Source organism: Cavia porcellus, unplaced genomic scaffold (assembly GCF_034190915.1).
Source record: "Cavia porcellus strain 051 isolate PalLab524CR breed Dunkin Hartley unplaced genomic scaffold, mCavPor4.1 scaffold_14, whole genome shotgun sequence".
NCBI classification, from domain to species: Eukaryota; Metazoa; Chordata; class Mammalia; order Rodentia; family Caviidae; genus Cavia; species Cavia porcellus.
Genome location: NW_026947497.1, coordinates 74,899,514 through 74,922,534, shown reverse-complemented (window position 1 = coordinate 74,922,534; position 23,021 = coordinate 74,899,514). Strand labels below are relative to the sequence as shown.

General features: G+C 51.8%; 1 protein-coding gene across 4 annotated transcripts; it reads left to right on the top strand.

The window, feature by feature from the left end:
* The first annotated feature begins 1,682 nt into the window (after positions 1 to 1,682).
* Positions 1,683 to 21,348, top strand: Tmem44 (transmembrane protein 44). Of its 4 annotated transcripts, none has more exons than XM_003476956.5 (10): positions 1,683 to 8,329; positions 9,183 to 9,309; positions 10,483 to 10,576; positions 11,132 to 11,307; positions 11,463 to 11,549; positions 12,228 to 12,398; positions 12,943 to 13,077; positions 13,940 to 14,041; positions 15,346 to 15,516; positions 20,883 to 21,348. In XM_003476956.5, the coding sequence occupies exons 1-10, from the start codon at positions 8,007 to 8,009 to the stop codon at positions 20,895 to 20,897; spliced, it is 1,401 nt and encodes a 466-aa protein (XP_003477004.4). In that variant the 5' UTR covers positions 1,683 to 8,006; the 3' UTR covers positions 20,898 to 21,348. The 4 variants fall into 4 exon arrangements, with proteins under 4 accessions (XP_003477004.4, XP_063117323.1, XP_012996253.2 ...); XM_063261253.1 differs by lacking the exon at positions 20,883 to 21,348 and adding an exon at positions 16,341 to 16,701 and having other exon boundaries at positions 12,943 to 13,017; XM_013140799.3 differs by lacking the exon at positions 20,883 to 21,348 and adding an exon at positions 16,341 to 16,701.
* The last annotated feature ends 1,673 nt before the right edge of the window (positions 21,349 to 23,021 follow it).

Here is a 23,021-nt window from a genome sequence, read left to right as displayed (position 1 = left end):
CCAAAAGCATCTCTTATAGCGGAGCTGCTTTAGGAACACACCTCCCCGAGACAGAATCCAAGAAGACGCCCCGAGCCCCGGGAAGCCCTCCCAGGGCTGGTGATAAAGCCAGGTGCCACACAGCAGCTTGTCACAAGGGACCGCCACTGCAGATGATTTCGGAAGGGGTCACTGGCCTGGCTGTCTCAGCTGTCTTAGCTGTACCTGTGCTCTTGACGGGCACATGACAAAGCAATTCCTGTCTCTGCCAGTAAGTGGGGCACAGCTGTATTTAGGATGTGTTACCCCAGAAAACTGTTATGTCCAGGAATTAAAAAAGGTTCCATTCATTCAGTTAACAGAGTTCTTTAACAGCCTCTAATGCCAAGAAAAGCAGCACCACTAGGTGTGGAGGCGCAGCACTGGCGGCTGAGGCAGGAGGGTTACCGGGAGTTCAGAGCCACCCTAGACTACACAGTGAGCTCAGCTCAAGGCCAGCCTGATACCTAGCAAGACAGACAAAAGGAGAGCAGCTCAGGAGCAAGCACTGGAGGACAGGAACGAGTGAGGGCCGGGTTCTGGGCCACAGGGCAGCTGCAGGGACTCTGGCTGTTTCCTGGGAAATACAGCAAGCTAAGCAGTTTGCACAGTGGGTGAGCCTCACTTGAGTGCTCATATGACAGGTGACCATCTGTCTATCCAGCTCTTGTTCTAGATGTTCTGGCCAAAAGGAGCGTGGGTAAGGGTGGGGCTGGTCGGTGACACCTCCACTTGCGTGTGTGTAATTTGTTGTTTATTCTAGGGCTGGCTTTAGCCCAGCGGTTCCTTCGAGTCTGGCTTCCCAACCACCCGGGCCGATTGATCTGGTGGTTCGAGACCCGAGGGCGCTCTCCATTCCTTTAAAAACAAAAAAAAATTTTGTTGTATATTCTAGATAGCAGTCCTTTGAGGAACAGCTGGCAGAATTTTTTTCCCAAATGTGAGTTGTCTCCACTCCATTAGTGGTTTCTTTTGCTATGCAAAGGCCTTTTGTGTGTGTGTCTCTTTTTGAGACAGGGTCTCACTATGCAGTTCAGGCTGGCCTTGGGCCTCACTTTGTAGCCCAGGAATCTTGCTTCCCTTGCAGTTGTGTTAAACAGTTGGAGATGCAGCAGCATTAGGGCCTCTCGAAACTTCTTGTAGAGTTTAGTTGTGAATGCATTGGACCCTGAGCTTTTCTTTGTTTGATGGGTTTTTAATTACATTTCCAATTTCATTGACTGATTTTGATTTATTTTGAATTTTTGTATCTTGATTCAACTTTGGTGATTGATTTGTGTCCAGGAATCTGTCCATTGCTTCTGTGTTTCCCATTATATTACAGTACAGGTTCTCAAAGTAGATATTGGTGATCTTTGGGATTTCTACAGCATCCATTGTGATTTCACCCTTTTCATTCCTAGTTGCATGGATTTGAGTATTTTCTTTCCTTTTTGTTGATAATTTCATCTAAGGGTTTGTTGATTTTATTTAATCTTTTAAAGAACTATTTTTTTAGGGGCTGGGGATTTAGCCCAGCGGCATAAGCGCCTGCCTTGCAAGCAGGCAATCGTGAGTTCGTTCCCTGGTACCAATAAAAAGGAAAAAGACAAAAAAAAAAAAAAAAAAAAAAGAAAAAAATAGTTCTTTCTTTTTTTTTTTTGTCTTTTTCCTTTTTATTGGTACCAGGGAACGAACTCACGATTGCCTGCTTGCAAGGCAGGCGCTTATGCCGCTGGGCTAAATCCCCAGCCCCAGAACTATTTTTTTCTTAGTGTCCAAAACATTAATTTCTGCTCTGATCATTATAGTATCCTCACTAATACAATCTTTGGCCTTGATTTGTTTTTCTTTTTCTAGAAGTTTGAGGTTCAATGTTAGGTTGTTATTTGAGATTGCTCTGTTTTCCTGACATGAGCATTCACTACTGTAGATTTCCTTCATAGCACTGCTTTCATTGTGTCCTCTAAGTTTCAGTATGTTGTATTGGCATAATCATGGCATAATCACTTAATTGTCTAATTTCTTCTTTAATTTCATCTGTTACCTGTTAGTTATTCAGGAAGGTGTTAAATAACTTCCATGAATGTGTGAAGTTTTTGTGGTTTCTTTTGCTATTGATTTCCATGTTCATTGCAGTATGGGCTGATAAGATGCATGGGGTAATTCCGTCCCTTTGCATTTACTTGCGTGTGTTCTGTGAGCTATTGTGTGTCTTGGAGAATGTCCCGTATGCAGCCGAGAAGCATGTGTGTCCTGATCTGTGGGGTGAACACTGCAGGCATCGATTCAGTCCATTTGTTCAAAAGTTTTGGTCAGCTCTGACATTTCTTTATTGAGTATTTGTTTTGGGGGGGGGGGTTGTCCATTTTTCTTTTGTGACAGTAGGCTCATGAGGTTCCCCATTATAATTTATTAGTGCTTATTTGGTTTTTCATGTCCTTAATATGTTTTATATAGTTGGATGCCCTGGTATTTATGGATGCCTATGTATTTATGATTGTTACCTCTTCCTCTTGGATCATTCCTTCTGCAAGGATGTAGTGACTTTCTTTGTCTCTCATTCAATCTTGACTTGAAATCCACTTTGTCTGCAAAGAGAATAGATACTGGGCTGGGGATTTAGCTCAGCAGCATAAGCACCTGCTTTCCCAGCACGAGGTCATGAGTTTGATTCCCGGTACCAAAAAAAAAGAATGGATACTGCTGCTTTTTTCCAGGTTCCTGTGCATGGAGTATTGTTTTCCATCCATTGACTTTATCTATGAATTTCTTTTTTTTTTTTAAGTTAAATGTTTTTCTTATATGCAGCATATGGTGGCGTCTTGCTTCTTGATCCATTCTGCCAGTCTGTTTCTTTTAATTGATGAATTGAGTTTTTTTTCTTCTTTCTTTCTTTCTTTCTTTCTTTTTTTTTTTTTTGTTTTTTGAGACAAGGTCTTGCTCAGGCTGGCCTTGAGTTCACTTTGTAGCCCCAGAGTGGTCTCAAACTTGCAGCAATCCTCCTGCCTCAGCCTCACAAGTGCTGGGATTGCAGGTGTGTGCTGTCACACCCAGCTGAGACCGTGTACGTTGAAGGTTTGAACTGATACATACAGATTTATCCTTGTCCTGTCTTTGGTTCCTCCCCACCCCGTCACTATTTAAGTGTTCTTTTGCCTGGTGGATTCATTCTGTGGGAGTTTTTGTAGTCCTTGTTACCTCTTTCTCGAATGTCCTCAGAACATCGTGGTGTACTGGCTCATGAATTTCCTCACGTGCTGTTTGTCATGTTCTTATTTCTGCATCAATTTTAAAAGATCTGGGCTGGAAGTTGATTTCTTTTAGAGCTTTAAGTACTTCACTCCACCCTCTTGACTTGAGGGTTTAAGAGGTCTGCCGTTGATTCTCATTGGCTTCCCTTTATAGATGATTTGTTTCTTTTCTTTAACAGCTTTTAATATTCTGTTGTTGTGCTGAATTTCTGGAATCTTGACTATTATATGCCCTGGTGTAGTTTTTTGGATTTTTTCTGTTTGTTTGTTTGTTTGTTTGTTTTGTCATGGCTAATTAGAGTTCTGTGTGCCTCAGTTATCTGTCTATCAAGTTCTTTTTCCCCGCTTGGAAGTTTTTGCGCTGACTTCTATGAACAGGTTTTTTTATGTCATTTTGTTACTCTTCTTTTCATCATTTAACAACTCTTGGATTGATTTTTTTGTGATCCCTTGCTATTTTTAAGGAATCCTGTCTATATGAGATTGTCCTCACATTGGTTTATTCTGCTAAAAGTATTTGCAGTGGGGTCTGTAATCTCCTGGATAGTTTGAATCTGCTCTATGGATGGCATTTCTTTCCTGTGTTTCCATTTTTCCATCGTTTTCCTAAGCCCTTCTGTTTTGTTACCTGTGTTTGCTCTATGTCACTGTGCATGTCTTTGTCACCATCTCTAGTTATCTGTGAGGTATTTCTGCCTTGATTTTTTTTCTAGAGTTCATTCAGCTGCTTTTGGGTTTTGATTGCTCCACCTTATTGTCCCCTGGGTTTGCCTTTGGTGAGCTGGAAATCTGGAGTTGCATTTTGTTTTTCATTGTCTTGTTTTTTGGGGTTTTGTTTTTGGTCTGTAGTTTAATTCCTGCGTTGGTGCTTGTAAATTCCTTATGACCAATAGCTTTATTGCTAATATTGAGAACCCTTAGAAAAATGGCTCCTTCGCAAAGATGTCTTTAGGTGTAGCTGCTTTTGAGTTTTATTCTGTGGGAAGATACTGCCTGTTCAGTTTATTGAGAATGAGGAGTTGGTACCTTTTTGACCCGGCCCTGGCATTTGGCCTGTGGTATTGTTTATGACCCTTGGCAGTCTCATTCTTGGCATAGCAAGAACAGCTGATTAGAAAAATGATGTCACATTGGTAAAGTGGTACCATCAGCAGTAGCATCAAATGCAGCCTAGAAAATGACAAGCTGTGGTCATTACTAATTTACCATCTTTAACTGTATGGACTATATCTGTTATTAGATAATGTTGAGGTTTGTGTCTGGATGTCCCCCAAAGCCTCATGCAGGCATGGGGGCAGGCTGCTAGAATTTGTAATTGATTCATGCTCCAGTGCTGGAATTGTGGGTGTGAGTGCTACACCCTCCCTAGGGTGGGTGTGACCTCCATACAGTGTAAGGGACAGAAAGTCTTCTCTCTTACACTCCTCCCTTTTTGCTCTGGTTGCTTTTGCTGTCTTCTGTCACCATGAACTGTTTGTTCTCTGCCATGAACCACCTTGCCTTGGAGCCAGCCAATTGTGGACTGAAACCTCCACAAACTAAGCTTAATAAACCTTTCTTCCTTGATTTTGGATGTTGGGTATTTTTTTCCACCAATGAGAGAAAAGTAATCAAGACAGATAACAAAGCCTAAAATGAACCAGAAAATTGTATACAATAAGTATTCCCTTAATGTGGTAATGTTACCTTCAGGGGAGAAAACATTGAAAACAATTAGGGGCAAAAAATAGAGAAATAGAAGAAGAGGGGGAGATTAGAAGCAAGGCTGAAGGAAGATTACTCAACTTTAGGAAATTTGGTGATTAAGAGAGGGAAGAAGTAAAAACAACAGTTGTTACTCCCCCTGAAAGAAAAAACAGTGTCCACTTCAGGGTGTGTGTCTGCTGTCACTGGTAGACAACGTGGACAGGCAGAGCCCAGGACCATGGGAAAGAATCCCAGCAAACCAAACATAGGTGTACGTACACAGGTCCCACTGTGTGGTCAGCCTGGTTTCCAGCAGTGAGGCTGGCACCTGATTTGTTTGGCCCACAACATGCCATGTGCCTCCTGTGAGCTTGGACTCGGCTCCCTGAGCTCCTACCAGTCTTTACCTGGTTCTGGCGCACCTGACACTGGGAGCCGATAAATGGAACCAGCCGAAACCCGCTCCAAGTTTGGAATCCTTACCTCAGTTGGCCTGTCTCCAAGACGGCTACCAGCCGTCTACCATCCTCTCCTAACAGGTGTCTGACTCCGGATAACCGCTGCGGTCCACTGCTCCAGTCTACTGGTGCATTTCTCTGCAGAGGCCAATGGTCACTGCAAACGCAGGTCCAGTCCTCTCCCCCAGGGTGGCTCAGGGCTCAGGGACAAGGCACTGCTTGCCCACCTCTGCTCGGCACTGAGGTCTCTCGGCTCTCTCATTGGCTTTACTTCTTGCTTCAGATCTGTGCTGGGTCGCAGGGGTGTGCTCTCTCTGTCTCTCATCCTCACATTGCTATGTTTTGGCATCTGGACACCAAATCTCAGAGAAGGTGTTTCTTTTCTGTTCGCCACTATACTCTTTTGGAAGTCTGCACCACCTTTTTGTTTTGGTTTTTGTTTGGTTGGTTGGTTTTTTGAGGCGGAGTCTCGCTATGTGGTTTAGGCTGGCCTTGAACCGCTTGAACCTGTGCTGATCCTCCTGTCTCAGTTCCCTGAGTGCTGGGATTACAGATTGCATCACTATGCCTGACACTGCACCTCTCTTTTAAAGCAGAATGTATTATATATCTGCCACTTGTAGACTTTCAGGAAATTAAGATATTTGTCAAGAAGCCAGTGTTTCCCTGGCTCAGCTGGAAAACCTGGCACTCAGAGGAAGTCGGGTGGGTGCCTCTTGTCAAGCACCTCTTGCCCCTGTTAAGTCTGCAGTGAGGAAAGTTACCCCAGATTTCCACTCCTAATACCCAGGGGCTGCCAGACAGGTGGCACATGTCTGTAGTCCCAGCCCCTGGGGAACCTGAGGCAGGAGGCTTGAAAGGCAAAGGCCACCCTGAGTAACTCAGCCTCTGACTCAGACTCCAGAAACTAAAAGGGCAGAGCTCAGGGTTCAGCCCTCTCCCCTGCAGAAATCCAACTGCACTGTATCCAGCCCACGTGAAGGACAACCCGGCTGCCCGAGGAGGCCTGCATGCAAGGAGTCGTGTGCTCTACAAGCTGAGGGCAGCGTGGCAGACTCGGCTGACACTGGGTGAACATAATTGTGTGTAACAGTGACAGGTGACACACGCGGGCAACACTGAGACTGCAGCACCTAGACCAAGACCACCTGTCCCTCTGCCCCTCCCCAGAATGACCACAGTGCAGTGAACAGGTCAGGCCAGTCGCTACAGAGCACCTTGTGTGTGTGTGACCACGTCCCTGCCTGGCAGTCGGGTGCATGGGCTGGAGCAGTCAGAATCGCAGTGCCCAGGTGCTGGTACTCAGCACTGCATTGCTGGACGAATGCTCAGGAGCTGCACTGTCCCCTGGTAACTGCTAAGCCCCTGGCATGTGGCCAGTGTGATGGCAGAGCTGAGTTTCTATTTATTTTTATTTTCTTATGGCCTTGTTTGTTTGAAACAGTGGCCTAGCCAGACATGGCTACGCATGCCTGTAATCCCAGCATTTGAGAGGCTGAGGCAGAAGGATCACCACGCATTCAAGTCCATCCTGGGCCACAAAAAAAGACCCTGTCTCCAAAAAACAAAACCACAAAAGCAAAGCAACCATCTTGCTCTGCTGTCCGCATGGCCTTGAACTCACTTCCTAGTCCCTCCCTCCCTTTCTTTTTTCCATTTTGAGACAGGGTCTTGCTAAGACACTAAATTGTCCAAACTGAGCTGACACTCAAGATCCTCTGGGATTATAGGCATGTGCCACCACCCCGGACTTGAATTTTGTTTGTTTGGACTCAAGGCTCTTCAGACTTGGCCATAGGAAGTGACCTTAAGTGGAGGGGATCCCTGGCAAAGGGTCAGTTTCTCCGTGCCTGTCTCAGACACGGGGAGCTGTCATTCCTGATTTGGGTGGATCTGTACCCCACTGGATTCCTAGGTCAACAAATCCTTCAGGATTTTCCATTTGACGAGGCTGACATTAAAATTGAAATACTCAAAATCCCATATTATGCTTTGCTCTGTTTGTAGGGAGGGACGCTGCTCTAGACAGAGATGTCTTGACTTACTATGTAACCCAGAGTGATCTCAAACTTGTAGGGATCCTCCTGCTTAAGCCTCCTGAGTACTAAGTTTACAGGCATGTGCTACATGCCCAGTTTAAACCTGTATTTTTAAAAAATAAAATAGCAAACTCACTGAAATCAGTGAGGACATTAACAATTCTAATATAGTAGCCAGGTGCCGAGGTGCAGCTTGTGGTCTCAGCAGACAGGGAAGCCGAGGCACAGGACCACAAGTTCCAGGCCAGCCTGGGCACCTTAGCTACTCAGCAGACCTAGTCTCGAAATAAGGGTCAAGTGTGTTAGTCCAGGGACAAAGGCCCCTGGGAAAATTATAATAGTTTATTTCCCAGAAAACAGCCGGACCCCGATGGGAGGGGCAACTGGGAAGGAACCGGGGATCCTGGAGATGCGGAGAAGAGCCCTGGGCCTGCGCAGCTTCCGCAGCGACCCGAACCGCCGGTGCCGGGTCCACGCCGCACCCTTCGGCACACCGAGTGACCCATCCAGCCTGGACCCCGAGCCCTGGTCCCCAGCTCCCGGTGCTGCGTCCCCGTTGTTTGGCTCGGGAAATGGCGCACCTGGGCAGGCGATGGGTGCTTAACAAAGGCGGGGACCCGGTCCCCCATCCTTGGCGATTACCGGGTCGGTGCTCCCGGGCCGAGCCTTTGTGCCGGCGTCTCCGCTCTCCACCGCTGGAGGGCAGCCTGAGCCGGGGACCAGGGCGGGGCCGGGGTGGGGCGGGCACTGGCTCGCGCCCGGACCGCGGTGCCATGGGGGAGGCGGCAGCCGGGGACCCCAGCTACCTGGGTCGCTGCTTCGTGCGCCGCCGCGTGTGCGCGTCCTTCGCGCTGTGGCTCTGCGCCGCCTGCTGCTGGGTCGCCGCCCACGCGCTGTAAGGGGGACAGGGTCGGGGACGGGGACTCGGCGGGGTAGGGGATGTAGGAGTCCAGGGTGGGAAGGGACATAGCCCGGGCCGGGTCAGAACGATGTCGCTTCTGCTCGGATGCAGAGCGCAGTGAGACCTGGCTCCTGGAGCAGGCCTCTGTGGGAGGAGCCGGGTGGCGCAGTGGTGAGCGCCCTGGGCGCCCTAGTCCTATTGTCCGCCTTGCTTTTCCTAGCTGCCTCGCGCAGTGGCCAAACAAGTTATAAAACCTTGCAGCCCAGTGTGGGTGCTCGCCAGCACTGGGGAGGCTGAGGCGGAAGGATCACAGAGAGTTTGAGGCCAGCCTGGCTAGACCCTGTCTCAAAAAAGAAAGAAAAAAACGCCTTTGGGCCTCAGGGAATGGGTTTGACTCCTCATAGGACTAGCGGGAGGGCTCAGTGAGGACAGAACGCAAGAGGACTGAACAAGTGCTCGTTATACATCACATGCCCCCTGCCACCAGCCCTTGGGACTTCAGCAAATCCCTTGACATTTCTAGCCTGGGTTTAACACCAGCCCTTAGCTGGGTAGCAGTGGGATCATACTGACCCTGGCCAAGCTTGACTTTCCAGCACTTGGAGTAGTTTGACCACGTGGTCACTGGAGCTTGGGGTGTTGTTTTGGTTTGTTTTGTTTTTTGAGACAGTGTCTCATTCTGTAGCCCAGACTGGCCTCAAACTTGTGGAAATTCTCCTGCCTCAGCCTCCCAGGTCTGGGCTCACATGTGTGTGCCACCGTGTCCTGGCTGCAGCTGTACTTTTAGACACCTGTGCTACCTTCTCCAAACTCCTGGCCTTGTGTTCTGTCTACACCCGTCCCGCAGGCTTCTCTACCTGAGATGTGCAGCGAAACCCAGACAGGACCCAGCAGCCCTGTGTGCTGCATGCCGCCTCCTAAGCAGCCTGTGTGACGTGGCAGGTGCGGCTCTGGCCAGGCAGCTCCCGATCCAGGTACTCGGGCCTGCGGGTGTCGGGGAATCTATGCGCCACGGGCTGGCCTCCTCTATCTGCTCTCCAAGTCCCACAGCCTCCGCCCAAAGGCCTCCATAAGAAGGCCTCTCGTGTTTGGAGTCGTGTTTGGAATAGTAACCTGTCACCCTGGCCCTGCCTGTTCCCAGATCCCCTGGATAGGCAGAGATGTGACCTGAACACACCGGGAATGTTTACATTTTCTGAAATGAGACCCCTGGCTATGAATCCTCCCTCACTTCCTCAGATCCTCCCTTACTTCCACACCCCCATCCCATTGTCTCTCCTCCCGAGTCCTCTTCCCTGAGGGTCTCTAGTTGGGTTATCTTGCTGCCTCCATGTCCTGAAATGACTCAGAATGTTCCCCTTCGGTGGTCATTGTGACTTGGGAAAGAGCCAGAGTCTGCAGTGTCAGATCCGGTGAATATAGCTGATGAGGACCCAGCATCCTGTAGTCACTGTACTTTTGATCACACCTCATAAAACACTCAGTAAAGAGGACTCCAGAGCTGCTCCAGACAGTGGCAAGGAGGATGCGTGGGTGTGGGATTCATGGCGACCTGTTTCACAGTCCAGGCCTTCGCCGTGTGTTTCCATCACACCTCCAGTGTGACCCACTTGTCCTGTGCTCACTCCACGTCGGCTCAGCGACATGGGACGCACTTGCTTCCTTGAAAGTCCGAGGGCCTGGAATAAACTGCAGCGCATCCGTGTCTCACCTCCAGGGGCTGCTGTAGGCACGTTCTATGAGCTGTCTCCAGACAGCTGCTTTAAAAATGAAAAATAAATGGGGGGGGGGGCTGGGCGTGGTGGTGCACAACTGTAATCTAGGCATCGGGAGGCTGAGGCAGGAGGGTAGCCATGAGTTAGAGGCCGACCTGAGTACAGAGCAAGACCATTTGGGAAAAAAAAGGAAGACTGCGTTTTAGGCCTGCTCTGCAGAGCCGAGCTGGGCTCAGAGAGGTTACAGATGGCGCCGCCGCAGTTTACCATCACTCGTCCCATCTCTGTTCGGGCACCTGTGTACCTGGGTCAATCCCATGAGCACCCTGTGTGGCATCAGGCTCTGAGGCTCCCTTGGGAAGGCACTATGAGCTGCAGGCAGGAGTAGGGGTGCGGACCGACGTCCTGACCCTGCCTGCATCCTGCGCACAGGTCTTCACGGGCGCCTATCTGGCAGCTGTGGACCTGCTGGGCTTCCTGAGCATCGTCTTCCGGCCCTGCACATCCCCGCACCGGCTGGATGTGGGTGAGTGATGGTCTGTCTTCCTGCCCCCATGTGTCCTCGTCATGCCCTGAGCTGTGGCTGAGTCCCCATCTCGGTTCCCTGAGCCCCAGCTCTGTGCAGCCGCAAGAGCTGGGCAGCTCAGACAGGGCGAACTGGGCAAGGGGCAGCTTCAGAGATGCAGGAAGAGGCGCCACTGGGCTGGGAACACAGATGGGAGCTTTTGGGGCAACAGGAAGGTGTGATGGTGCACACCGTGATCCCGGTACTGAGGAGGCTGAGGCAGAATTGCTGTGAGTTCAAGACCAACCTGGATTCCACAGCAAGACCCTGTCTCAAAAAAACCAAAGAAAGGAAGGACCGTGCTCTACGCAGGCCAGACCCCCTGTCAAAAATTAAAAATTATAAAGGGAGGGGGCTGGAGGCGTTGCTCCGCGGTGAGCAAGCTCTGAGTACAAGATCCTGGGTTGCATCCCCCGCACCCCGCTGCAGGGCGGGGCGGGGCTTCGGGAAGGGGCGTGGCCTCCGGGGCCTGGACGGAGCAGCTGGCAGGGTGACAGGTGTCGCTGTCTCTTGCAGGTCCGGGCACACGAGCAAGGACGAGGCGGCGGCGTTGGCAGCGGCTTCGGACCCCGGTGTTCGTCCTGGCCCTGCTGCTGGGCCTGGTCCCAGGCTGGGCGCTCTGGGCAGCTGTCCCCAAGATGTGGGTTCCAGTCCCAGGATCTCAGCGAAGACTTCTGGGAAACCTGCCCCCGGTGAGGCTGGGCCATGCGGGTGCAGGCAGCTCGATGGGGTGTCCTTGCCTTGTTAGGAGCAACTTTCTGAAAGCAGAGCAGGACGCCCGCGTGGCCGCTCCTGGGCCAATGGGATGGTCCTCAGGGAGCCCTGAGCATTGTCGTCACTCTTACAGGAAACCACCGACGTCCTCGGCTACCTGCTGGGGGGCATCGCAGTCCTTGGCGCCTGGGCATCCCAGATCCCCCCACTCTGCAGAATCGTAAGGCTAGGCTAGGCCTGGAACCGAGAATGACAGACAGGTCGTGGCCACCATGGTCAGCAAAGGGTGTCCAGAGACAGAGGCTTGGGGGCAAAGTCAGTGGGATACAGAATGACCTGCCAAGTCCTGAGGATGCTTATTTATTTACTTAGTTGTCTTGAGACAGCCCAGACTGGTCTCACACTTGCAGCAATCCTCCTGCCTAGGCCTCCTGAGTGCTGGAATTCCAGGCTGTGTCTTGTTTTTGAACCAGTATTTCCATTACTTAGTCTCCAAAACTACCTCATTGGGCTCCACATTTCTGGAATATTATCTCCTGCTAGCCTGGTTCAGAATAAATGTCCCAACCACAGAAAGGCTGGGCCGAGGCTTCCTGATCCAGTCTCCACACGTCCCCCTGGAACAGTCAGGCTCCTGCCCTTGCCATGTGTCTGTCAGCAGGCAGTGGCTCCCCCTAGGGTAGAATGGTAAGGGGAGGTTTCCCAAGGTTAAGTTGAAACCAGGTTCCGAGGGATGAATAGGAGTTCACCTGGCCAAGGAAGCAACTAGAGCCTAACAAGCCACATTCTTGATGACTGTCTTCAGACTGAGGGCTGCCCTGCAACCTGCTAGACCACTCAGGAACCTGGGTTTTGGGGTCCAGCGTCACCCCTTCCCAGCCCCCTCCTCTCTGTCCAGGGCCAGGGGAAGCCCTTCTCCTGTATCCACCTATGGTCCAGGTTCCTGGATGCCCTGGCCGGGCTCCTCTACGCCTCAGCCATTGTGGCCCACGACCAGCGGCCCAAGTACCTGCTGCGGGCCATGCCCTGGTTCCTGACATCCCTGGGCCATGCCGCACTGGACCTCGCTGTATCCACCCCTGCCAGTCAGTTGCACCCTCTGTCCCTCGTACCTGGCTGAGACTTTTTCCAGTAGGCACCGAGGCTAGAAGCCCAGGATGGCACACGTGTGCCATGACCTGCAGTTTGACCCTCTCCCTTTTGTTTGTTTCTTTTTTTTTTTTTTTAATCAGTACCAGGGATCAAACTCAGGACCGCCTGCCTACAAGGCAGGCTCTTATGCCACTGAGCTAAATCCCCAGCCCCTCTTGTTTGTTTCTTAAGACTAGGCCTCACAGGGGCTGGGGATTTAGCTCAGCGGCATAAGCGCCTGCCTTGCAAGCAGGCAGTCGTGAGTTCGATCCCTGGTACCGATAAAACGGAAAAAGACAAAAAAAGACTAGGCCTCACTGTATACCCTCGCTGGCCTTCAACTGCCAGCAATCCTCCTGCCTCAGCTTCCTGAGCATTGAGATCACAGACGTGTGCCACCCGGCATGCTCAAACAGGCACCCCAGGCGGGAGGGGGAAGAGAGGGTGGAAGACCCCGCTTTGTGCCTTAACCCATGACTCAGCTCATCCCCGTCTCCTGTGTGGTAAGGACCAGGGCAAGAAGAGCCGTGGAGCCGAGTGGGAGCCCCGACAGCCAGGTGCTGCTGCCCCGCACCAGCGGAGCAGACGGGAGCCCGGAGACGGGGCCCAGGGACCAGGTCTCTGCACGCTACCGAAGCTGCTGAGCAGTGTGGATGGCGTCACGCAGTGTCCACGCACAGCATCGGGCAGCTTACTAACAGACACACGAGTGCCGTGCTGTAGAAACTAGTGTCAACTGCGAAGTTTGATTTTCCTGTCCCTTCCATAAGAATGCACAGTCCCACTTTCCCAAGCTCTTCTTTTTTTCTTTTTTTTCTTTTTTTGAGACAGGTCTCTTAATGCAGTCTAGGTAGCCTCAAACTCATGTTGATCCTCCTGCCTCAGCCTTCCAAGTGTCACCACCATGCCTGGTGGTTTTTTTTTCCTTTCTCTCTCTTTCCTGTTTTTTATTTTGTTTTGCTTTGTTTTTGTTTTTTTGCAAAAATAGGGATTGAACCCAGAGACTTTGGACCGAGCTCCATCCCCAACCCTTCTATTATTATTACTATTATTATTATTATTATTATATTTTAAGGCAAGGTCTTACCAACTTGCCAGATTGTCCACTCCAGGTTCAAATTTGCTATCTTCCTGCCTCGGCCTCCTGATTGCAAATTCAGGCTTAACCTGGGCAATTTAGCAGCTCAACAAGGATTCAAAAGAAGAAATGTAGGGGCTGGGGATTTAGCTCAGCGGCATAAGCGCCTGCCTTATAAGCAGGCAGTCGTGAGTTCGATCCCTGGTACCGATAAAAAGGAAAAAGACAAAAAAAAAAAACAAAAAAAAAACAAAAAAAAAAAAAAAAGAAGAAATGTAGAAATGGGCTTGGAATGTAGTTTGGTATGAAGGCCTTAGGTTCAGTTCCCAGAGCATGGTGTGCGGGGGTTCTCGTTTTTAGAAAACTCTTCTTGACTTTAAAATTCTGTGTCCCACTAAAAGGGTTCAGACTGGGTGCAGCTCAGCACACTGTGGAACTGTAAGTCCCTGCGGACGGTGGCTGCCATTAGTCCCACAGAGCTGACCTTGGGGCTGGTGCAGCAGGTGAGTGTCTGTGGCCATAGCGGGGGTCCAGCAGCCCTGGGAAGCCCTGGGAGGAGGCAATGGTGTCTTTGGAGGGAACCAGACAGGAGCTGCAAGCTGGGTGCAGGGGCAGCAGAGGGGCGGAGGGTGTGTGAGCAGTGAGTCTCCTGTGCGCTGGGTGGCTCTGGAAGTGGCTTTCTTCCTAGGCGATGAGCTTTGTATAGCCAGGTGTGGGGGTGCTCACCTGTTAGCCCAGCACACCGGAGGCTGAGGCAGGAGGATTGCAAGTTTAAGCCCAGGCTAGGGAACTTGAAGTGACCCTGCAAGGCCCCAGACTCCACACAAAAGCTGAAGAAAGGGTTGAGGGGTGACCCCTGGTTTCAGCCCTTAGTGCTGCAGAACAAGCCCGGGATGAGTAGCTTCAGACGAGCCCTGTGCATCTGGGGTCTGCACTGTACAGATAGTAGGCTGTGTGCTCTGGGGTACTGGGGTGCAGCGCAGACCCTGTCCCTGAGGGCTCGGTGGTGGCCAGGTGGGGCCTTCCGCCTCGTGGATGCCTGACATGAGTCCCGCCCGGACGGCCACCCAGACACTGCTTTCCAGAGGCTTTGCAGGGTGCAGGGGGAGCAGTGTCTTGAGGCTGAGCTGGGAGGGTGAGGCTGGATGGGACTCACTCTCCCTGTCATCTGGTGCCACCTGCGTCCCCACCTGCCCCAGGGTCTCTGTGTCACCACCCTCAGAAGGGCAGCAGGCAGTGCTCACCATGGTCCTGGGCTGTGTCCAGGTCACTGTCTGGTTTGTTGGTGGACCTTGAGACAGGTTTCACTGTGTAATTTAGGCTGGCCTTGAGTTCATTATGTAGCCCAGGCTGGCCTTGAACTCATGGCAATCCTCCTGCCTCAGCCTCCCAAGTGCTAGAATTACAGGTGTGTACCACCATGCCTGGCGAACTGTATTGTTATGGTCCTAGGGATGGAACCCAGTACTGCATGAGCTATATCCCAGCACTTTTTTTTTTTTAACTTTTTATTGGTACCAGGGATCAAACTCAAAACCACCTGCTTGCAAGGCAGGTGCTTATGCCTCTGAGCTAAATCCCCAACCCCATCCCAGCACTTTTTATTTTTGATAGTTAACCAGGATTTCACTAAGTTATCAAGGTTGGGCTAGAACTTGGGATCCTCCTGCCTCAGCCTCCCTAGTTCTGGGAGTACAAGCATGCACCACTGTGCCTGGCTGGTTATGTTGTTTTAGATTTAAATGTTCCCTATCCTTTTTGGCCACCCCTGGTAACCGTCCCTGCCTGTCCTCTCCTGAACTTGCAGGTAGCCTGTGGTACAGTGAAGCTGCCCAACGACGGACAGACAGATGGATGCATGAGGGTGGGGGACACGACCCTGCAGAAGCTGCCCTCCTCCCCACCCATGCAGTGTCCCCGGGCCTGGACATCATCCACCAGCTTGTCCGAGGCCTTATCTGTCACCTCAGACCTGGAGGTACAGCACCCAGGGCCATGCATGCGGGGCAGGGCTGTCACCACTCTTGGCCTGAAATCCTCCCCAGTGTGGCTTCCAGTGCCTGCCGTCCCACAGTGGCCAGGGAGCTTCCACAGTCATGCAGGTGTAGAAGTCTCTTTTTGTTTGTTGAGACAATCTCACTATGTAGCCTGGTTTAGATTTCAATTCGTGATCCTCCTGCCTCAGCCTCCCAAGGGCTGGGATCACAGGTGTGCACTGCCTCGCCCAACTGGAGCTCAGTCTTCATGATTCACTCACTGTCCAAGTCCCATAGAAGTAAATGCATGAACAACAAGCTTCAGAGTGTCAGTGTAGCCAGGCATGGCGATACACACCTGTGATCCCAGCACTCGGGAGGCTGAGGCAGAAGGGTCATGAGGAAGACTATGTCAAAGTAAAGATTTTAAAAATGGGCTAAAAAATAAAACACACATACAGGGAAGCAACAACACACACACACAACACCACACTGTGTTTCCCAAAGCTGCTGGAGCTGGGCAGGCAGGTCTGCTCATCTGCAGGGTGCTGGATGTGGGGCACCGAGTCCAGCACCTTGGTGCACTCAGCCTCCTGCCATAGCACTGAGCAAGGCGTGTGTGACAGCTCTCACGCTGGAGCCCTAACAGTCCTGTTGCTGGAGGCCATTTAGAGGAAACACCGGGCGGACAGCACAGCTGTCACATGGGGTGGCTGTGCCTCTCAGTGGACGCACTGTCCCCTTTCTGAGGTGCTGTCCTTCTAGGCTTTTTTGATGCCTGTGGTGCTTGGTGGCATTTGGGATTGGGCTTGGGCTTGGTTTTCAGATCCTGGCTTGGCACCAGCTACCCTGACACTTGTGAGACTCTGATGACCCTGGGTCCCGAGCGCAGAGTGCTGAGTGGAGCGTGGGGTGAGACCTGGAGTCCCCAGGGGCCGCTCCACACACCACAGCCTGCCACCAGCCTCCCCCACCCTGGGCCTTCCTGGGGTCCCATTTCCACAGAAACCTCCTCAGAGCTGAGTGTGATGGTGCACGCTTGGGGAGGCTGAGGCAGGAGGATCACCTTGAGTTCGAGGCCAGCCTGGGGTGCACAAAGAGTTCATAGTGGTTCATAGTGTGAACCACGAAGCGAGACCCTGTCTCAAAAACAAATCAGCAACAACAATAAAATGTGGAAATGCTCATTATGTGTAAAGGGAGAGAAATGATTTTCACAGTATGATTTTACTATACATGACATGATTATAATACAGCTCGGAGGGTCAATAGTCGGTCAGTCACTTTTAGGAATAGAATTGAAGAACATTTCTTTGGTTTATGAGGACGTTTCCACCAAGAACCCATGTTGCTCTTAGATGGCGCAGGCGGCATTTTCTTTATTTTCAGTCCTCGGCATGGTGGGGAGACCCGAGTTAGCTGCGCTCAGAGCAGCGTCCTCGGTTCGCGACGCGAACCTGCCCAGGGCACTGCCTCCTGCGTCCACGAGGGGGCGCGCGCCTCAGGGTCAGCGCCTGCATTGCCGGAGGCTTGGAAAGAAATGATCAGGGCTCCTCAGAGCCCGGTTGGGGAACGCAGGCTGCTTAATGTACAGTGCTTTCATGTTTACGTGCTTAGCTTTAAATACGCTTCTAATCTCGGGATCATTTCCGTTTTTCAGAAAAGTGCCAGAAGCACGGTGTTCTTTGCCATGTCCCCTGATGTTCCCATTTTGTGTAACCAGGCTATATTTACTAACACCCAGACAGTAACACCAGAAACGGCTGGCAACCAAATTGCAAGCTTCACTTACTTATTGTTAGTTCCTTTATTTTGAGACTCTATATATTGTCCAGGCTGACGTGAACTCAACGGCAATCCTCCTGCCTCAGCTTCCCCGGTGATGGCATTACAGGGGTATTGTTTTGATGTAAGAGTCGCCCCTGTCCAGCGGCTGTCACAGCAGCAGCTAGGCGGTCACACAGATGCTCACAGGCCCACCCCGCAAAGCCTTGTGACCCCCAGCTTTATGTCTGCAACACTGAATCCAGCACTGAGCGTCAGGCGCTGGAGGTTAGGGCATCGCCCTGTCACCCACCAAGGAGCCAGGCTCCCAGCTGAACCAGCCTGGGGGGGTGGGGGGACACACCATTTGAAACTGGCTCCTGCCAGGCATGGGGTTGCCTGTCATCCCAGCACTCGGAGGCTAAGGCAGGAGATTCCCCACAAGTTCAAGGCCAGCCCGGGCTACCTAGCAGGACTCTGTCTCAAGAAAAAAAGAAAACTGGGTGCTGACTGGCACCTCGCACCCCATCTTTGGGGCGGGGCTTCATTGGCTGTTCTCTCTCCCTCTTTCCTAGCTTGATGGGTTTGCACTGAGTCGTGCGGTTATTGACTAGGATTTATGATGGTTTCTCCCCCTAATCACAGTCCTTTAGAATTCCCCCTGGGCATTTTTCCCAGGTTTGCAAGTTCAGGATCCCCTCAGTTCTCCTGCGGCCACGTAACTAAGTTGTCACCCCTGTAACGCTGCCTTCCAGTTCCTGCACCCAGAGCCCCCCAGCCAGGGCCCCTCCCCGGCTTCTAGCGCATGGCTGTCCATGTCCTGAAGTCTGCCCAGCGTTTCCTGTCTCTGTCTTGCAACGGAAGGGTCAGGAAGCCCCAAACTCAGGCAGGTACAGCTGGTCACATGGTCTTGCTCCTCCTGGAGAGACTTTATGGCTTGGTTCCTGTTTCTGTTTTGTTACATAATAAATTCATGCAAGCCTGCCATGATGGCACACACCTGTAATCCCCACACTCAGGAGGCCAAGGCAGGAGGATCACTATGAGTTCCAGGCCAGCCTGGGGTACATAGTGAGACCCTGCCTCAGACAAATAAATCAAACAAAGAAGAATGGGATGCAAACCAGGCATGGAGGTGCACATCTGTAATCCCAGCTACTTGCAGGCTGAGAGATTGTAAATTTGACGGCACCCTAGGTGACACTGTGAGATTCTGTCTCAAAATTAAAAAAAGGACTGGGGGTTGGGGTGTGGCTCAGTGATAGAGCCTTGCCTGGCAAGCCTGAGTCACTGGGTTCAATTCCCAGTGTGAAGAAAAGAAAGGAGGGGAGAGGAAATACCAATGTGAGAGGCAACTTTGAGGCTGGGGAATTCGGGCTCCCTCTGGCCAGGCCCCTTCCTGTCTTGGGGTGTCAGATCCAGTCAGGCTGTAGTGGGATCAACAGAGGAGAAGCCAGGGTGGGAGCAGGTTCACCCGGGTGACCCCGGGGTGGCTGGCAGAGGCTACCTCCTGTTCTGAGGCCTGCTGGGCATTCCCCTCTCTGCCTCCCAGTAACAGGAGCAGGTTTGCTGCTTACAACCTGGGCTGTTCCCCCGGGGTCACCTCCATAAGAAAGACAGCACTCAGGATGTTTAGGCCTGGTTTCCGGAAATGTTTGCTGTGTTTTGTTTTTGGTACTGGGGATGGAACCCAGGGCCTGCTCACTGAGCTACAGCCCTAGCCCTTTTTAAATTTTTGAGACAGGTCTCTCAAAGGTGCTAAATTGCCCAGCCTGGGCTTAGACTTGTGGTTCTAAGGCGTGGAGCAAATGTTTGTTACTTAAGATGAAGTTTGGTTGGGGAGAAGTTTCCTGTGATTTGTGGTTGTTTGGTTTTGGTTTTCTGAGACAGGGGTTCACTGTGCAGTGCTGGCTGGCCTTGAACTCACTGTGGAGCCCAGGCTGGCACAGAGCTCACAGCAATCCTCCTGCATCAGCCTCCTGAGGGCCAAAATTACAGGTGTACACCCGCACACATATAGGATCCCCTGCATCCTGACCCAAGTGCCGTTCTTTGTGGCAGCCCAGGACCTTAGGACAGCTTCTCGACAGCTCCACTGGTGTCCAGGTGCTGCAGACCTCAGCCCCCATGTCCCTCTGCATCCCGGAGCCCACACTCCTGGCCGTGCTGCTGTGGGGACAGAGAATCAGTGTCTGTATCAGGTCCTCAAGTCTCCCACCTGGAGGAGGGCAGGTGTGTGCCCAGCTCCTCCAAGCCCATCCTGAGCTGTTATTCGAGAAAGGCCAGGGCTGCCCTGGGGTGCAGATAGTGGTGGAGAGAAGAGAAGAGGTATGTTTGCTCCTGGGGCTGAAGCCAGCAAAGTCGGCTTCCTGAGACAGGTGGAGGGGGAAGTGGCAGGGAGGTGTTTCTCTTACCACAAAGAGTAGGTTGTGCCAAGCATGGTGGTGCACACCTGTGATCCCAGAACTCCACAAGGCTGAGGCAGGAGGATCACCACCAGTTTGAACCCAATCCTAGGCAGCTTAGCAACTAAGCAAGACCTTGACTCAAAATAAAAATAAAAAGGCCTAAGACGGAATGTAGCTCTGGACAAAGGCCTGTGCCTCAGTCCTCTGCACTGGGGAATGGGTTGTGTTTTCCCAGTCTTTTCCAGGAATTATTTAGGCATGGAGGCTGAGGTTTGGGGAGGCTGAGGCAGGAGGATCCCAAGTTCAAGCCCAGCCTGGCCACTTAGTGACTTAATGAGACCCTGTCTCAAAATAAAAAATAAAAAAGGGCTGGGGCTTTAGCTCTGTGAGAAAGAACTGGAACCACTAGCGATCACCAGCGATGTCCACCACGGGGTTTGCAGCTGCCACAGAAGCTGCGTGGCCCCAGACCCGGAACTGAGACTCTGGTCCTTGGGGACGCCTGATCTGCTACGTGTTAGTGATGAGTGAAGATCAGTCTACACATAGTGGGAAGCGAGTGTGTCATGGAGTCCCTGCTGGAGTCCTGGGGCCACCCTGTTATTCCCCAACTAGAATCCAGCTTAAGTCCCAAGTCACATTAAGACAGGGCAACCAGGCACCGACCCTCCCAGCCTCACTGTACACAGAAACAATCGGAAAAGTGTCGTTTTGGACCAATCAGAAACCTGCCATTTTCAGTCCTCATTTGAATCTGGACCACAGGACCAATCAGAAGATGCTCTTTTCAGTCTTTCATTTGCATGTGGGCACAACCAATCAAAAAACACTGTTCTGGGTCATTCATTTACATACAGCAGGAAGCTAGGACAGCTTTTCTATGGAACTTGGTGTGAACCAAGCGAGTGACAGGATGACTGTCCCAGTACCCTGTTTGTGTGACAGAGAGAGAACCCAGGAATCCTGGTACCCAGGCCACTCTCACTCTGTAGGTGGACGTCTTTCCCACCTTCTCTAAATGGATGCCTTTTGCCTTTCCTGTGTGTTTTGGCTAAGTCTTTGTTCGAAACACACCAAGGACATGGAAAAGCACCCGGGGGACCCGCATCCAGTGACAGCCTTGACCTGAGTTTGTGGGTTGTCATCTGCCTTCAGGGCTGCCTGGTCTCGACCTTTTCCTTCCCCTCTCCTCGCAGGACCGGGATCTCTGAACCCACAGCTTTGGCGGAGGCTCCTGCTGTGGCCACTGCAAGAGGAGCCACACACTGGGTCCTGTGTTCCGATCAGCTGCCCTGGAGAGCAGGAGGCTCTAGGCTGCGACCCTCAGACTGCCATGCAACCCTGCAGAGTCCCTTAAACTCCAAAGCCATGCTGTTCAAGGCTATCTAAAGCTACTCTCTGAGAAACACTGTCCTCAGAAATCACTTGAAAACCCATCTGTTAGCCGGGTGTGGTGGAACACTTCTGTAATCCCAGCGCGCAGGAGGCCTGAGGCAGGCAGATCATTGCAAGTTTGAGACCAGCCTGGGCTACAAAGTAAGCTCAAGGTCAGCCTGAACTGTGTAGTGAGACCCTGTCTCAAAAAGACAAAAAAAAAAGAAAGAAAAGAAAACCCGTCTGTTGATGTAGAAGGGACATAAATAAATAGATAAATAAAATAAATGACAGAAATTAAACATTCTACTTTAAACTGGGCATGGTGACATATGCCTGGACTCAGCACTGTGTGAGGCTGAGTCAGATCCCTGGGAGTCAATGCCAGCCTGGGTTACAGAACAAGAGGAGACTGTCTCAAAAACAACAACAGAAAGACCAGGGTTATAGCTCAGTGGCACAAGCGCCTGTCTGGAAAGTGTAAGGTCCTGAGTTTGATTCCCTGTACCCAAAAAAATGGGGGAGAGGGGTTGCTAAGGTCGTAGTTCAATCTGAAGACCCTGAGTTCAATCCCCAGTATCAACTACAGCTGGGCATGGTAGCGTGCACCTGCAGGCCAGCATGAAGGAGGCTGAGGCAGGAGGAGTGGCATGAGCTGGAGGCCAGCCTAGGCTGTGTACCAAGACTCTGTCTCACAGTGAGTGGTGAACTGGAGGTGTTCACGGTTGCTTCTGCCCCTGCTGTGCTGCACACCTGCTGGCCAAGGACCGGCCCAGCCTGGAGGTATAGAGGGCAGACAGGTTCCCGTTTGTCTGACACTGAGAAGAAATGAACCCGGTGCCCCTGGATGTGAGTGATGGGCGGGGCAGCCCCAGGAAATTCTTCCCTGAATTGCCTCTTCCTATTGAGATAAGATAACACACAATGAGTCCTCCCAGGAATGTGGCTGCCAGCAGCCAGGCAGGCGCATGATCACCCAGGGTGGCTCCTGGTGGTCCCCAGGATTGTGAGGGGAGCCCAACAGGCCTGGGCAGCAGTCCTGACCCCCACCACTCACACTATGGGACTCATTCCCCATCTTTTTGGGGGGAGTTTTTTTTCTGAAACAAGGGCTTGCTATGTAGCCCAGGCTGGCCTGGAACTCGTGGGGATCCTCCTGCCTCAGCTTCCAAAGCGGTGGAATTACAGAAGGTGCACCTCTGCACCTGGCTTCGTTCCCATAATGCATCGCGTGGTTAGATGTCAGCGGGCCTGGGGCATGAAGGAGCCCTACACACAGGCTGTGCTGGGGACGGCTAAGTGCAGTGGCAGTCACTTCTTAGGGCTCAGGGCATCTCTGGTGTCCAGGGCCGTGTCCAGGTGTCGGCAGAGTGCAGCGTGGTGCAGAGGCCCCGCGGTGGGCGGAGACTGCCTGCGTTGGAGCTCTTTCAGGGGACAGAGACGTATCTCCCCGGGCTCTCTCGGCTCTCAGGCCGGGGGTGGAGCGCTGACCACCGAGGAGGAGGAGGAAGACAGCAGACAGCTCCACAGAAGCCCTGAGAAAATCATTCCTTACGTGTCAGGCTCGATGCCCAGGCCCCCAAGCCCAAGGAGGGACCTTGAGTCCACCAGACTTACACTGGGCAGAGGCGCACTGCCCGCTGTCTCACTAGAAGTTCTGCCTGTCAGTCTGTCTGTCTGCCTGTCTCTCTACCTCCTTCTGGTACTGGGGGGTGAACCCAGGGCATCTGCAATGAGCTACACCCTCACCTCTCCTTTTTGTAAGGCACCTTCTCACTCAGTCCCCGTGTTACCCAGGCTGAACACAGACTTGTGCTCCTCTTCCTCAGCCTCCTGGAGCACTGGGATGAAACCCAGGGCATTGCCTGTCGTTGAGCTGGTCCCCTGGCCCTACACACAAGAGCCCTTGACCTGGAACTGGAAAACAAGCACAGGGCCACACTGCTTCTGTCCCTAAATTG